At 46.5% G+C, this 14,572-nt stretch overlaps 1 protein-coding gene across 7 annotated transcripts in view; it reads left to right on the top strand.

Moving 5' to 3' along the window:
• The first annotated feature begins 8,830 nt into the window (after positions 1-8,830).
• The window catches only part of LOC135245831 (myotubularin-related protein 5-like), a 51,063-nt gene continuing 45,321 nt past the window's right edge, over positions 8,831-14,572 (top strand). For all 7 annotated transcript variants that reach the window (XM_064319146.1, XM_064319144.1, XM_064319142.1 and 4 more), the window contains exon 1: positions 8,831-9,055. In XM_064319146.1, the coding sequence (XP_064175216.1) occupies positions 9,001-9,055 (55 nt within the window). In that variant the 5' untranslated portion in view covers positions 8,831-9,000. The remainder of the gene's footprint in view (positions 9,056-14,572) is intronic.

Raw genomic sequence — 14,572 nt, 5'->3', positions numbered from 1 at the left:
AAACGTCTGTGAGCAGGCAACCTGAAATATTCTTTCCTACACATAAAACTGGGTCAGTCGAACATACGCACAATAACTGAAATAATATCAAAAGCGCCGGAAAGTGAACTGATCTCTTTAAGATTCATTTTTGGGGCACAATAGAGCTCAGTAGCATAGAAGGAACAAACTCTTTTGTTATCTACCCCCCCCCCCCCCCCCCCCCCCGACTCCGCCGGTCCCCAAATCGCAGAGGAGTCTTTTGAAGTTCACTGTGAGAACCTGAAAATCGCCAGGGTCCCTTTCAGACAGACAGTTACGACGCACGGCTCATCCAGGATGTAATCCAATGAAAAAGTTCTGATCTCTTGTTAATCTCTTGTTTGGGGATAATAACACTGCGGTGGTCTGGTGAGAATTGAAAACCAGGAAAGTTGAGCTGACCCCTACCCTCCATACACCTGCCACATGCATCGAGTGCTGTTTATTTAAGTGTAGGATGCAGCTTTGACATACAGTGTCTGCACATAGGTGGCGATGGGTATGATGAGCAGGACGACATTTGGCTGTCACCGTGTTACACTGACACGGTCTCTTTACTGCTATTCGTTGTGATGTATCACCTTGTTTTGTGGATTGACACAGCTCTTTAACAAGGCAAAGTGTAACCAAACCTCGGACTGGAGAATGAGCATTACTTCAGAAACCCTGCCCTCCACCTGAGATTTAAACGAAAGGCAGATGTCATTTCACTGTTGCGACTGTCCTTTGCTGAAGCTTTATGATACTCCAATCACCAATGTTTTATCACAGTTCACACCCAATGTTCTTTCTTGCTTCAGCTGAGGAGTATTCTTTGCTATTGAAATTATTGTATATCTTGTGAAGGAACATTAGACTCACTGACGTAGGACCAGATGTTCTAATGAAATGCTCACAGTCTGATACACTTCTTGGGACTGATAGATGTTTCTGTATTTTTTAAAATGATTATTATTTTATTCTTACTACCACCTTGTAATCAGGTGGTAGTAGGCTTGATTTTCACTTTGGGACACAGCCATTTCACATGTTGACAATGGGCATTGTAGAAGTAGATACAAATAATCTATGCTGTGCACGTTGTCCAAGAAAATAAATGATGCATACGCCAACCAGTTGTTCAGTCGAGCAGGACTGAGGTTGTCCCATCTTCCCAAAGTGTGTGCTGACCCGATGGACAGAGGGGACAGGAACCCCCAGGGCGTGTCCCTGCTTTTCTGGGACAGACAGCAGGTTCATAATGTCCCCTGCTTGTGTGTGGCGCTATATAAATACAAAAAGGTTGAGATGGTGTGCAGTGGCAAGGTGCGGTCCTGGCAGTTTGATCCTAAGGGCGCTGATCGAATGCAGCCAGTATGCATTAAACAAAGGCTGTTCAGGCTGGAAATAGGAACTTCACCTGGTGTATCAGACTCCCTGTATGAGTTTTTGCTGAGGCGGGAGGGGTGTCTGGTTTGTGACTCATTCGGTTAGGGATCAGTGCTGTACGTGACACCAGCACTATAAGCAATGCTGACACCTCCTTTTCTTTTTTTTCCAGATTTGAGTCCTTTGGTTGGGTCTATCTGATGCATCAGCACTGTAAAATATTAACATTTTTGAGAAAAGGACACTGGAAGTTGTTAAAAAATGAGGTCCTACACAGCCAAAGAAAGACAGATGAATGGAAGAGCATTTTCTGAACCAGTGACCAGTCGTTTTATATACTCAAGGTGAAGCTGAATCATGCCACGTAGAATCAAATAACAGCTGGTGCTTTTTTTAGCAGGATGAATCAGGTAAATCAATATCATCTCACAGTTGTAGTTTCCAGGTTGTGTTCTCAATTCTATAATTAGAACACCAATCGTTTTATCAAGAGATGCACATTATAGGGAAGTAGGAAGTTATAGTTTGCACCCGTAACTTGCATTTTACCCAGATCGATACATATTCAAGTTTCACTAGTTTTTTTTTTTGGTACCAAAATTAAAAAAAAAAAAACGAAAGTAATGACAGCAGTCCTGGTTTGGAAATAGCGGTAAGAGACCCAGCTCTCTTTAGAATTAATTAATGTGCGCTGAGAACAATCAACTCTGAATTTGCGAATGCATTTTGATGATCGCACTGCATTGAAAAACGCGGCACTGTCCCATTGGCTAAAAGATTACGGTTGCTGCCATCTAGTGAGCTGCGAGAGAGCAGTGGACGTCTGCAGCGGGATTCTGCGGTCCTCTCTGCCGCGCCTGACCACAGCACCAGAACAAGAGAACTTTTGGCATGAGTCCAGGGGCCAGGAAGCACGGAACACAGCCATTTTCTGTTGTGGCACTCAGCATGGTCTTGAGCTGGACGAGCTGGCGGTGGAGGACAGCTTTTAGTGGTGCGGGCGTTCCTTTTGATCCGGGCTACTCAGATCTGGCCCCTTCAAGGCCAGCAGTGCTGCTGGTCTTCATCCAGCGCTGATTCAAACCTGAGACACCAGACGAGTTAAATCGCTGACCAATCGGTGGCATTAATCGACCAGTTAACTGTCAGATAGAAGGGATGTCTCGTGGTGTAGCCTGTAGAACAGTGTCCGCATGCTCATTACGAGCCGCGACGTCGGCGGTTCGAGTCCAACCGCGCAACCTTTGTCGCACGTCTCTGTCTCTCTACACTGGTCTGTCCGATAAAGCTGAAAAGCCCAAAAAATATATTTAAGATCAGATACAAGAGTAAACCTGCAGCCCTGTTGGCATCGAGGGCCAGACTGAGTGTCCCTGCTTTAAATCATGCTGCCCATATTAAGAGGGGCTGAGGAAAGAGAGCGTCTCTCTTTTAGATCTGCGCTGTTGAAGTCCTTTTTGCGTGAAAACAAATTCTTCAAACATTCTTGCTGGACCAAGCCGCACATGGTTTGTTGCCAAAAAAATAATCTTGCCCTAAATGGGAGAAAACATGTAAAATATTTGAAATATCTACTCTCTTGCTTTCATATTTCACAACAGACCAGTAATGATAGGCCCCATATGGAGAGAAGACACACTTTTTTATTGAAGAAGAAAAGGGTAAATCTCGAATCCTTATTAAAATCAACAGGGTCTCTTCTATGGAATGCCAAGCATTAAAACTAAATTTTGGACGTGGCAAGGTTATGATAAAACAGAGGAACAAATAAATAAATAAATTCATCATTAATTTTAAGTACGGAGGTTTGGTTGCCCTTTAATACTACCCATTTCCTAGTAAACCTTGGCTAACTCATTGATAGGGGCTGTTGGAAATCAAAGCCTTATTTTTACATTCATTCTCAAATCTGAGACACATACAGTGTACATAGCAAAAGGCTGTAAACAGAGAATGCTAGCTTCACATACTAGCTCCTTGTCAGACTTCACAACCTGCCCGGTGACAACCATTATCTAAACTGAGACAATGCCTACCTGATGCTTGAGCTATGAAAAGAAACGTAAGTCACCTAATCAACACAGAGTCGGTATTATGGATTGCATAAGACAGAAATGAGCAGTTTGCTGGGGCTCCTCCCTGTATTCCTAACTGACCTAAGCATGTGGCTGTCGCCAGTTGCACCTGAGTCCGACTGAATGGACCCAGCCGTGGCACACAGCCACTGTAGTTCTGTAAGTGAGGTAATATGAAGCCAGGAAACAGCTTATCTCTTTGTTTTGCGGGAAACACGGAGTGTTACAAAGCAGAGGACAGGATTTTTCAGTAATCACATGACCCAGGAACCCGCGTGGGTCGCACCTTGGACCTGGTCATGGTGCAGGGAGGATGTGAAAGGGGCACAAAGCTCCAAAAACTTTTTTTTTTAATGTCACAAAAATGCGACTTCAGCTTTGCACGATATACTGCATATCTTAGGCTCGCTGTGTGATCTATTAAAAATGACCCAAATGGCATCAGTACTATCAAGGGTAACGAGATGATTTTTATGTCTGCTTTGGTGTTGGGGGGAGTCAGTGAGTGATACAAAGACTGCTACGGTTTGTGAGATGGCAGAAAGCCACTTCCTGTTCCTCTGCCGTCTATCGGTGTGTCGGAAGGAAGTCGTGTGATGGTCGCGTCCGTCCGGTCTAACAATCTTGTCCTTTGTGTTGTGAGCATGTCATGTCGTGTGAGTGGCCCAGGAAAAGCAGTGGACCTGTCAGACACTGCAAAACCATCTCCAAGTCACATATTTTATTACTGCTGAATAAGATACACTTTATTTACCCCTGTGGGGTAATTTGACCTCTGCATTGGACCCATCCTAGTAACTCAGGAGCAGTGGGCAGCCACAGTGCAGCACCCAGGTTCTGAGGCCAGTGTCTTGGTCAAGGCCAACGGCAGGACTACACCTAACCTGACATGCTTGCATGTCTTTCCATGTGGGAGGGAACTGGAGTACCCGGAGAACGTGCACAGGGAGAATATAAAAACTTCACGCTGAGAGGATGCAGCCACACTTGGAACCTCAGTCTTGTGAGGCCACCATGCCTCTGTGCCACCCTACGTAATGATTGGCTGATTTCTGACTTCAGAATGATGTGAAGGACATTTTTTAATAGTATGATATGAGTATGTAGTATGGATGATAGGCAGACATGATTGCCTGTCTTGTCCATAGTGTGTTTTTTCATGCATGGTTGACCTACTTCTGAAATATGTGTTATTTGTTTTGGGGTTAGCAATGACGATACGCTATTGTTGCTGGTGAATACCAGGCTTACTGTGGAGATGGAGGTGTGTTATTGAGGTGATATTAGAGCCCTGTGTGTACAATAGAGATCTGTTATGGAAGTATCGGGAAACTGTGCTGAAATATCACAAAGGAACCAATCCTGGCTTTTAAACTTCCTGCTTGACTGAGTGCATAGGAAGTGCATAGTATGCTTTTTCTGCACCAGTCTGTGTGTGTCTGTCTTTGGATTTAATAAGACAGAGAGAGACACTAACATTGGTCAGTGATGGTTGTGTTTTTTCACAACTTAGCAATTGTAGTGGATATTGAACTTGCCATATGGTTTGGATAGAAGTGGGAGCGTCAAGATGGTATTCCATAAATGTAATTAATTAAATTCAGCTCATTATGTGGTTAAATACTTGTGTTTGAGTTCATTCAAAATCACACTGAATATGGATACCATGGGCAATGGCAATGCCTTGATAAATGTTTGGTGTAATAAACACAATACTGTCATTATTACAGTAACATTATTGCTAACTCATGGGGAATGTGTCACCTGTCACAGAACGTTTCCTTTAGTTTTTGTTTTTAAAAATAACATTTCAGACTGAGACTGCGATAATCTGTGCCTAGACGTGGAAGTGCATAAATCCTGGATTGAATGTTCTTAAAGCAAATCCTGTTTAGGTGGGCTGAGTGGTCACGCTCAGTGGGCAAGTGCTCGTGAGCCCTTTTCCAGTACATCTCAGGATTTTTTTTTGATCTCTGGTTCCAAGGCACAGTTGGGTAAAATAACACATATGTAATACTTGAACTCATTACGGGCCAGTAAACTTTAAAAAACACTCAAGAATTTACAAGAAAACATACCACTGATCATACCCTCATGTTAAACAAAAAGTACAGGTAAAAGTAAACTCTGCTGGAACTTCACTAAAGGGTCCAAAGGACTGGAGCAGGCCTGTTTCAAATGATGTACTCCACTCACGTCTAGCACTGCTTTACCTGGATTAACACTGAGTCCCATTTACTGAGATTTTACATGAAAAAAACAACAAAAAAAACAATGATGCCCTATTTGCACGTTGTAGAAGTATCAGACGTTATGCCAAAAGTGGCTAAAAACCGAATTTGTTGCTGTTTTGTTTTTGTTTTTGTTTGTGAAAAATCCGATTGCAGACGTCAGTAAAGTGCAGTGGTCTAAAGCCAGGGCTGTGTGTGGTGCTGCACAAGTCCGAGTCACATGGGTCTCGCTGCTCCACTGAAAGCTTCTCTGTTGGCATGGAGACGGGAGCCATTTTCTCACGTTTCTGGGCCAAATTGCGGTTGTCGTCTCTATCACAGATCCTCCCTTTACTCCATGCTTTCCTCCCCAGAAGTGACACAAAAACTCAAAAGTTTGTGGTTCATCTGCAAAAAAAACCTAAATTCTTTCTTTTTTTTTTTACCAAGAGGGGGGCAGAAATACTATTTAGTGGAAAACAGAATGCGAAACATTGCAGGAGACACATTGTTTGAGTTCAAAGAGCAGCGCGTCAGAGCATTGACGTATTCTTCCACATTCTTTGATCTTTCTGCGCTCCCACCTTCGTTATTCAGTGACTCTAACTTGCCATTTGACATTGAAATGCCTTTTAAATATCGTGTATTTTCCATGAGTTCACCCGAAGAGGGACTATTATGAGCTCTTTAGACACTCTTCACTGAACCATGTCGTACTGTGTGTGCATAATCCGCATCTAGCCACAACGTGTGTGGTGTAGCCATCAGGTGCAGCTCTATCTTAAGGCTCAGTCATTTTGTTTCAATTTGGGCCTGGTTCAACATCGCCCCCTCAGGTAATGTCAGTAACTGCAGCCATGAGAAGAGAGAATGGCAGTTCTGCCACTGTGCCCGAGATTCGGGATTATGTTCCTCCACCTGAGGGTGAGCGGGCAGCGTGTGCACGCTGACCAGGTGGGCGGAGCACCGCCCCATGTTCCCCGTCCCGTGGGAGCCGCTGCTACCTGCGCCGGGACCTGTGGGGGTGAGGCCGAATTTGGGGAGGGATTGGATATCCAGCCGGTGCAGCTGTGGAGAGGGCATGACCGAAGTTATCTGTGTTTTTCCTCTTTCGGGAAACCCGATAAGCTGGGATTCTGTGGCAGAAAGGATGAGCCTGTCTCTCATAGTTGTGAATATAATGCTCAGGGTATCCCTGTTTCTTAAGGACATAAACTGTTGCTGTGACTCACTTATCTTCACTGCTCCTGGTGGTTTTTATTTATTTGTTTTGTTTGTTTTTTTGCACATTGAGTGTCTTTGCACATTTTTATACCTTAGAAATGTACACTGGACATATATCCCCATGGAAAATTGGCAATACTTCCGTGGTTTCAAGATTTTTGAGTTTCGGGTTACTTTCCTGTATGTTTTAGTGACATTATTTTTCCCCATGCAGTTTTTAAGACAAGAGAGGGAGGAAAAGTGTATGGAAAAAAAAGCAAAAGTGCATCTCATGTTTTGGCAGTGTTTGAACAAAACACTTTTGCCAAAAACGACAAGCAAAGTCAACAAACAAACAAAAATAGATAAGCGAGAGGTGGATACTAGAAGCACAGCAAAAAAAAAAAAGAAAGAAAAACAGCATGCCTGGGAGTCTTCTCATCCCAGGGTGATAAGGACTTTGGGTCAAAGGTCATTGCACAGGAAGTGTTGGAATTCTTTCAGTGCTCGTTTAGTCCAAGGACACCACACTGTAGCCGGGGTGAGCCTGGTCTCCTTTTTTAACAGAGCGGTTCCGGACTACGTGTCACCAGATCACTACACTGGCGCAAGGGCACAGACAAACCACGCATCCTCCGGTCTGCAGCCGGTCTGCAGCCGCCGGTCCGCTCTGCGCAGCTCATGCGCAGGCCTGTGGCCCACGTGTCCTCACCATCAGCTTACATCACACTCCCAATGCTGCAGTGAAATGGTGGAAGCGCGCAGTCGGGACAGGCCCGTGTGCGTGAGCTGCGCAGTAGTGGACTAGCGGCTGCAGACCGGAGGATGCATGGCTGCCTGCGCCCGTGTGCCTGCGCATATCCAAAATACTCAGAAGGACGTTCACTTTCTGAACCTGGATTTTCCATATCTGCTGAATGGACGTACTTCTGAGAATGTACTTGCTTTTCTTGTTGGAGAAGTAATGCAGAAATCAGGCAGTTTCTGATGACGGAGCATTCCAAATTAAAATCACAGTAGTAATTTAACTAAGAAATTGGGATTATAAATTTAGTAAAAAGTTAAGAAAAGAAACAGTTCTAATTCCTAAAGATTTGGTACAGGTGCGTAATATTGGCTGCAATTTCAGTTTTTTTTTTTTCTTTGGTTTTTAGTGGTTCCATTTTAAAAACAGGAATAACAGATTCTGAATCATGTTTGTTCATGTTGGAAGCAGTGGTTTAATACAGAGGCTAATATTTTAACCAAATTGATTTCACACACCTTATTTCCATCCTAAGTAAATCACCTGAAGGCAGCTGACTGTGATGATTTTCTGTGGAAATGTTGAAATGTGGTTTCCATCTTGACTTGGCAATATCGACCTGGTTCAGACACCACAAAATAAGGAAGTTGCTTTCTTGCTATTGTAGGAAATTCACATGCCTCAACATAAATGACTGGTCATGGTACTAACTGGAATTGAACGTATGAGCGCTGAGAGAGATGGGATGTGCTTTTTCTATTTTCATTCCAAATTAAAGAGCATGTGCCTGGAAATGATAAATAATGAACAGAGTACTAAAGAAAGAACATAATGTAACATTCCCTAGTCAGACAGCACATGACTTCTAAAAGTGATGAGGTATTACTGAAGTTAAACAAAAAAAGAATGTTCTAAATGTTCAAATGTAGGGAAGCAGGAACACAGAAGTCCTTAGCTCAGCCTTATCACCCATTGAGGCTTCCTTTTTTTTCCTTTATCATGTCCGCAAATGTGAAACTTTTGCAGGACATAAATGATATCGACTCCTGTCGTATTATTTATTTATTTGTTTGTTTATTTATTTATTATTTTTTAAAGCAACATCATTTCAGTTATTTCCATAGCGAGTGTTCTGCATGAAAATAGTTCATGTATCATTCCGGTCGCGCGCCCCTCCCTGTCTGAGCCTCGCGGCGCAGACTCACTGCGTTCTGCTGTCAGAGCGAGAACGCTGACAGTATGGCGGCGGGGTGCTGCTGGAAGGATGCTGTTGTTGCTGATGATGTCCGTCCAGCCACCAGAATGTGAATTAAATAGCAGCGATAGAAGGAAAAGAAGCAAAGAAGGGTCCGACGCCGTGTTCTCCTAAAGCATCGACATGGCCAGGCTAGTCGACTACTTCGTGGTGGTCGGGTACGACCTCGATAAGAGGGGTGAGTTGTTGAAGGCTGTTTTTCTATGTGGACTCCTATAGTAAACAGGAGGCGGGGGTTAGGGAGGCGGGGACCGGCCGGGACGGGACGGGACAAAACAGCGTGCCCTGCTCCGAGATTGCAGCTCGGTCGGGCGCTAACTAGCACCCGTGGATGTCCAGGGCCCGGGCAATGATGTAAATATAGTTAGTATGTTTAAAAAAACGTTTATTCAGGAAACAAAAAATGCCTATTTAAAGAGCATAACGCAACAGGGTGAGAGAAAGCGGTTTAGCACTTCTACTGTCATGCACCGGATAATATATTAGGAGAGCTGCAATAGACTGTTTTGTAAAGCTGACGCTTTAGTTTACTAGCAAAAGTTTGACTAGTACGACTCTGCAGCTTGACAACGTTGTCAATGGGGATTTCCTCGAGCTCGCGAGCCTGCTACGTAGATGTCTTGTCAATCAAACTTGTAAAGTAAATATAAATATTTACTATATATATAAAAAAGTAAATATAAATATGTGTATATATATGTGTGTGCATATACATATATATATATATATATATATGTAGAAGTCTGAACGGGCTGGTCACATGGAAATGTTACTCTATGTAAGCTTACGAAATTCTACAGAAGTATGACACCTGCTATTTTTGCAATGATGCCGAGGGACAGGAGTCCTGTAGCTACAGTACAGTTGTCTGTTGAGATGCCTTCGCGTGCTGCCCTGGATTCAAGATAGTCCATCATCGGGTGCACTGGCATGAAAAATTCATGCTGCTTTCAAAAGTTGCATTATTGGGAGCGGGCACTAGGAAAACTAGAATGCATTGTGGCTATGACTTATTTATAAAATGTGAAGAACTCTGAACATGGCAAGCATTCGCTGTGCAAACGCAGTTCAGGTCTCATCTGGGGAAACTGAGCCCAGTTACAGTGCTTTTTCATGCTAAAGAGTTACATACAGCATATTACAAAAATATTGATTATTTTCAGTCTTTTCAGAGGGAGTTAAAGTTATCTAACATGAAATGGCTCAGTGCATACACAGTGCATTCATTTGCACTCTTGAATCCTCTGGCTGTGCATAAAACAATTCATTAAACGTCTTTTAAAATTATACTTTACATATTTGCTAATACAAGCCGACTATGAGGCAGAATTGAAGTTGTGTGTCACCAGTATATGGTCGTACAGAAACGCTAGTATAGGAAGTTGAAACCGAGGCTGTGTAAATGTAATGAAATGTGTTCATGATCTAGGCTGTCCTCACAGGGAAAAGTTTGGATTTCACCGAATGAACTGTTCAGGCTCATTCGCGCCTCTGCACACTCTCAGTGAAGGTCACGTGTGCCAGCAGTGCGGGCTAAACGCTGACCTTACCTCGCCCTTCGGACACATTCTATTCTTTACCGTTTCGGTGGATGTCATTTCCTCAGCAGTTTCAGCTGTGAGAGGAGCTCATTAGCTAAAGGCCGTGGAGAATGCCTCCCCGTCCCTAATAATAAATGTGCTGTGGTATCTGGCTATATCTGACCTTACAGCTGTGATGTCATATGGGTTGCCAGGAAACAGTGTCTGTGGGAAGTGTGTGTGTGTGTGTTTTCATATCTCGCAGAATCATCATAGCAGGTTTGATGAGTAAATGCTGCTGGCGTTGTTGCCTGTTTCCGAGGGGTTAGAGATTTAAAATCTATTCGCTTTGACGGACATGCCGGGTCACAGAGTATAAGACCATTGGAGTGCTCAAGACCATGCTGGGCACGATGTTAGATGGCCTGGCGGCGTTGCCTAGATCGCTGAATGGCTTCCTCCTGTCATCTGTCGGCTGATGTCCTTATGTACACAGCACCACGCTCTGCAACCACATTTGTTTGAGCGTGAAGATTTTGGCACACCTACCAGCCCTTATTAGGGCACATTAAGAGATGACAGGTGCCCTTAGGGACAGAGAACAGCGCCCTCTGATACATGGTTCATTCGCTGTCTGCACTAGTTTAATGCTCAGTTTTGCAGCGAATCCCCAAATGTTTTGGCGAGGGGGGCGGGTTGGACTGACACGGTTCCGGGTGGAGCAGCTGAAGGTTCTTGCATTACGCCACGCTGCTGTGGGCTGAAGTCACTCTCTGAGCGTTGGGGAACGCCCCTGTCCGAAGGGCTCCGTTCAAACAGGAAGTGGAGAGCAGACCCGTGGGGAAGACAGCCGACGGTGGGAATCCAGATTCTCTGTTTTCATAGATGCCCCGGCAGCCACACAGCTTTGCATTTTCCCATGTTGCTCATATTTGCAGTCCGTATTCAGTTCCTTTTTATTCAGTCGGGGGGGGATCACTTTCCCCCTTGGTCAAGCACTTCCTGCTCTGGAATTTGGCTGGAAGTGGAGGGGAGAGAGAGCGGGATGAGAGCGATTGTAGGCTGTTCATTATTCATGACACACAGACGGTTTTAACAAATGCACTGGCGGGATGGATGAAGTGCTTTCATGTGCTCTCTCTCTCTCTCTCTCTCTCTCTCCTCTCTCTCTCTCTCTCTCTCTCTCTCTCTCCCTCTCTCTCTCTCTCTCTCTCAGTCACAGATTGGGACCGTGTCCCAGGTCCTGTGGCCCACTCTTTGGTTTTGGGGGAGTAGCTGTTTTCTCTGGTGGTGAATTTTCCATGAGGGGGGAGGGGGGCGGGGATTGTGTGCACAGTATGTTTACACGCATGCCCAGCCTCCTCCTCCCAGAAGCTGGGAATCCCAGGTTGTGATTGCAGTTGCGTCTTGGCTGTTTTCCTCTCTCCTCCAGGCGGCTGGTTTGTGAGCCCTGAGCAGCTAATGACAGGTCTTTGTTGCTAATGATGGCCCGTTGCCGCGGTGCTGCTGGATAATGCGGCGCAGCTGTTTGGTGCAGGTTGCCTGAAGCGCGTGAGCTTCGCGGGCGAACGAGGGGAAGGAGAGGGTAGGGGAGCGCCGCGTGATTTTGGGTGTTGAGGAATGTCACACAGCAGGTGTAGGCTGGAGGAGCAGACCTCCCTCCCCCCCTCCAAAACCACCACCAGTGAACCCCCCCAGATTCCTTCCAGATTTCAGGGGGGGGGGGGCTGCGGTCGGTCTCTGTCCCGGCGAAAGGGGGTTTCTGCTTCGGCTCAGGGCCTCGTTTCCGGTAACGCTTCTGACAAGATCCCCGGTGTTCAGAGAATGCTGCTTTTGTTCTAGCGAGGAGCCCTGGGTCTATAACAGGACCCCTCAGGCGATGCTCCCCACTTTAGGGCCCTGTTGCTGTACGCTGGAGCTCAGTCCACTGCCAGTTTGGCCCACAGGAGGACCTGAGACCAGACTGTGGGGCTTCCTTCATTCTCCTCAGCACAGTGACTCTGCAGACTTGTAGAGCACACTGTTCAACTCGGTGCACACAATTTGAGGAAACTGTACTGAGTTGAATGGTGTGTGTGTGCGTGCATGTGAGTGCGTGTGTGTGCATGTGAGTGTGTGCGTGCGTATATGTGTGTGCGTGCGTGCGTGCGTGCGTGTGTGTGTGCGTATATGTGTGTGAGCGTGTGTGTGGTTGTGTGTGGTGTGTGTTCTGGTCAGTGTTATTTTAAGGAGTGCCATGGGGCCCCACTCCCCAGGGGACTCTGCGTCGTGCAGCAGCACAGGGAGCCTCCGTTGCGCATTCCCGTCCCCAGGCATTGGTGGTCTTCCCCGGAATTCCCAGAATGTCCTTCCCTCTTTCCCCGCCACACATGGCTGGGAGCCTCCTCAGTAACCCGGGCTTCCTTCACCTTCCTTCACCAATCCCAGGGGTCAAAGGTGCTGTCACCAAAAGAAAGATCGCTGTCTTACAAACTTATCTCTGTCGTGTTAACCGGTGGTGTTAACTATTTCTGTTCACCTTCTGTCTGTATTTCATCGGGGCTAGTGGTCTGTTAACCTCATTCTGCGGAAGGCAGAGGCCAAACCACTGACACTTTTAGATGGCGCGTGCGCAAACCCACACACACACACACACCACTGTCAAAACCCAGCATGTGCTTTGTGCAGTATGTGCAGTGGTGTGCAGTGGTGTGCAGTATGTGCAGTGGTGTCAGTGGTGTGCAGTATGTGCAGTGGTGTGCAGTGGTGTGCAGTATGTGCAGTGGTGTGCAGTGGTGTCAGTGGTGTGCAGTATGTGCAGTGGTGTGCAGTATGTGCAGTGGTGTCAGTGGTGTGCAGTATGTGCAGTGGTGTGCAGTGGTGTGCAGTATGTGCAGTGGTGTGCAGTGGTGTGCAGTATGTGCAGTGGTGTGCAGTATGTGCAGTGGTGTCAGTGGTGTGCAGTGGTGTCAGTGGTGTGCAGTATGTGCAGTGGTGTGCAGTATGTGCAGTGGTGTCAGTGGTGTGCAGTGGTGTCAGTGGTGTCGCATGTGCTTGTGGAAACCAAAAGAGAAAAGGTAGCCTAAAATGCCCTCTTTTTTATTCTGCTGGCTCAGCATTTCTGGCCATTCGCCCCGGTGCTCCGTCCGTCTGTGGGTTTCTCCAGGTTAAGTAATACAGTAATAATAAGGAAGCTGTTGCCGTGACGATTGCCTGGTATTACGCGGGGACTCTTGGATGCTGTTTGCTCAGAGGAAGCTCCCGCCTCGTGCCGAGCCAGATTGGAAGTGGAGGGTTTTATACTGAGCCGAGCCCGTGTGCCTGGGCCAGGGAGGAACCCGTCAGGGGGCTTTCTGAAGCCTGGCTTCAGTTAGCGGTAGTGCCTGGGGCCCGTGAGCCCCGCCTCTCTCATCATCTCTTGGCGGAGATGACTTGGCCAGAGCTCAGGTTAGGGGTGGAGAACCTCTGCCTCAGGTGGAAGAGGGAGAAGTGAACGACAGCTCCTGTGTGTGGGGTGTGTGTGGAGGGGGTGTGGAGGGGGTTTGTGGTGGGTGTGGGGTGGGTGTGACATAGGTGTGGTGCGGGACGTGGGCCTGTGTCTCTGCTGTGTGCGCTAGGGCTGTACCTGCGTGCCTCGGCGGGGGCGGGGGGGGGGGTGGGGGCTGAAGAGAGCAGGCGTACAGGAAGCTGAGGTCACAGAGCAGAATGCGTCGCACCTCCAGTTTCCTCCTTATATAGGCACACGCCCGCCCGCTCAAACCAGCTCCTCCTCGTGCAGATATGACAACAAAATATGACCTAAATAAAAGCCCATGCATCAAAATGGGAGAGGAGGAGGTGGGGGATTTTTAAATGAAGGCCATACGTGGTCATGGCACTAGCCCTGTGTTTTTGAACAAGGAGTTGCCGTGGTTAATGTAGCTTATTGGCCTTGTGTTGTTTAAAATGCTCTGTCTTCTCAGTTTAGGTTCATATATGCAGACCATCTGCAACAAGCAGCACTGGTTCCATCCTCGCAGGCTAGCTGTTCCTGAGTGGAGCAGCGTCACACGCTAGCTGTTCGTCAGCAGTGGAAGGTGCCTCACATTGTTCAGAGGCTTGGCAGACGCTTTTGTATGAATTGATAACTAGAGGTCAGAGGTCAAGAGGCTGACTGTGTGGGATGATGGGACAGATCAAGGCTGGTTCTGTGTCAC

The sequence above is a fragment of the Anguilla rostrata genome, chromosome 19, assembly GCF_018555375.3.
Source record: "Anguilla rostrata isolate EN2019 chromosome 19, ASM1855537v3, whole genome shotgun sequence".
In the NCBI taxonomy this organism is placed as follows: Eukaryota; Metazoa; Chordata; class Actinopteri; order Anguilliformes; family Anguillidae; genus Anguilla; species Anguilla rostrata.
This window is presented reverse-complemented; position numbering and strand designations above follow the sequence as displayed.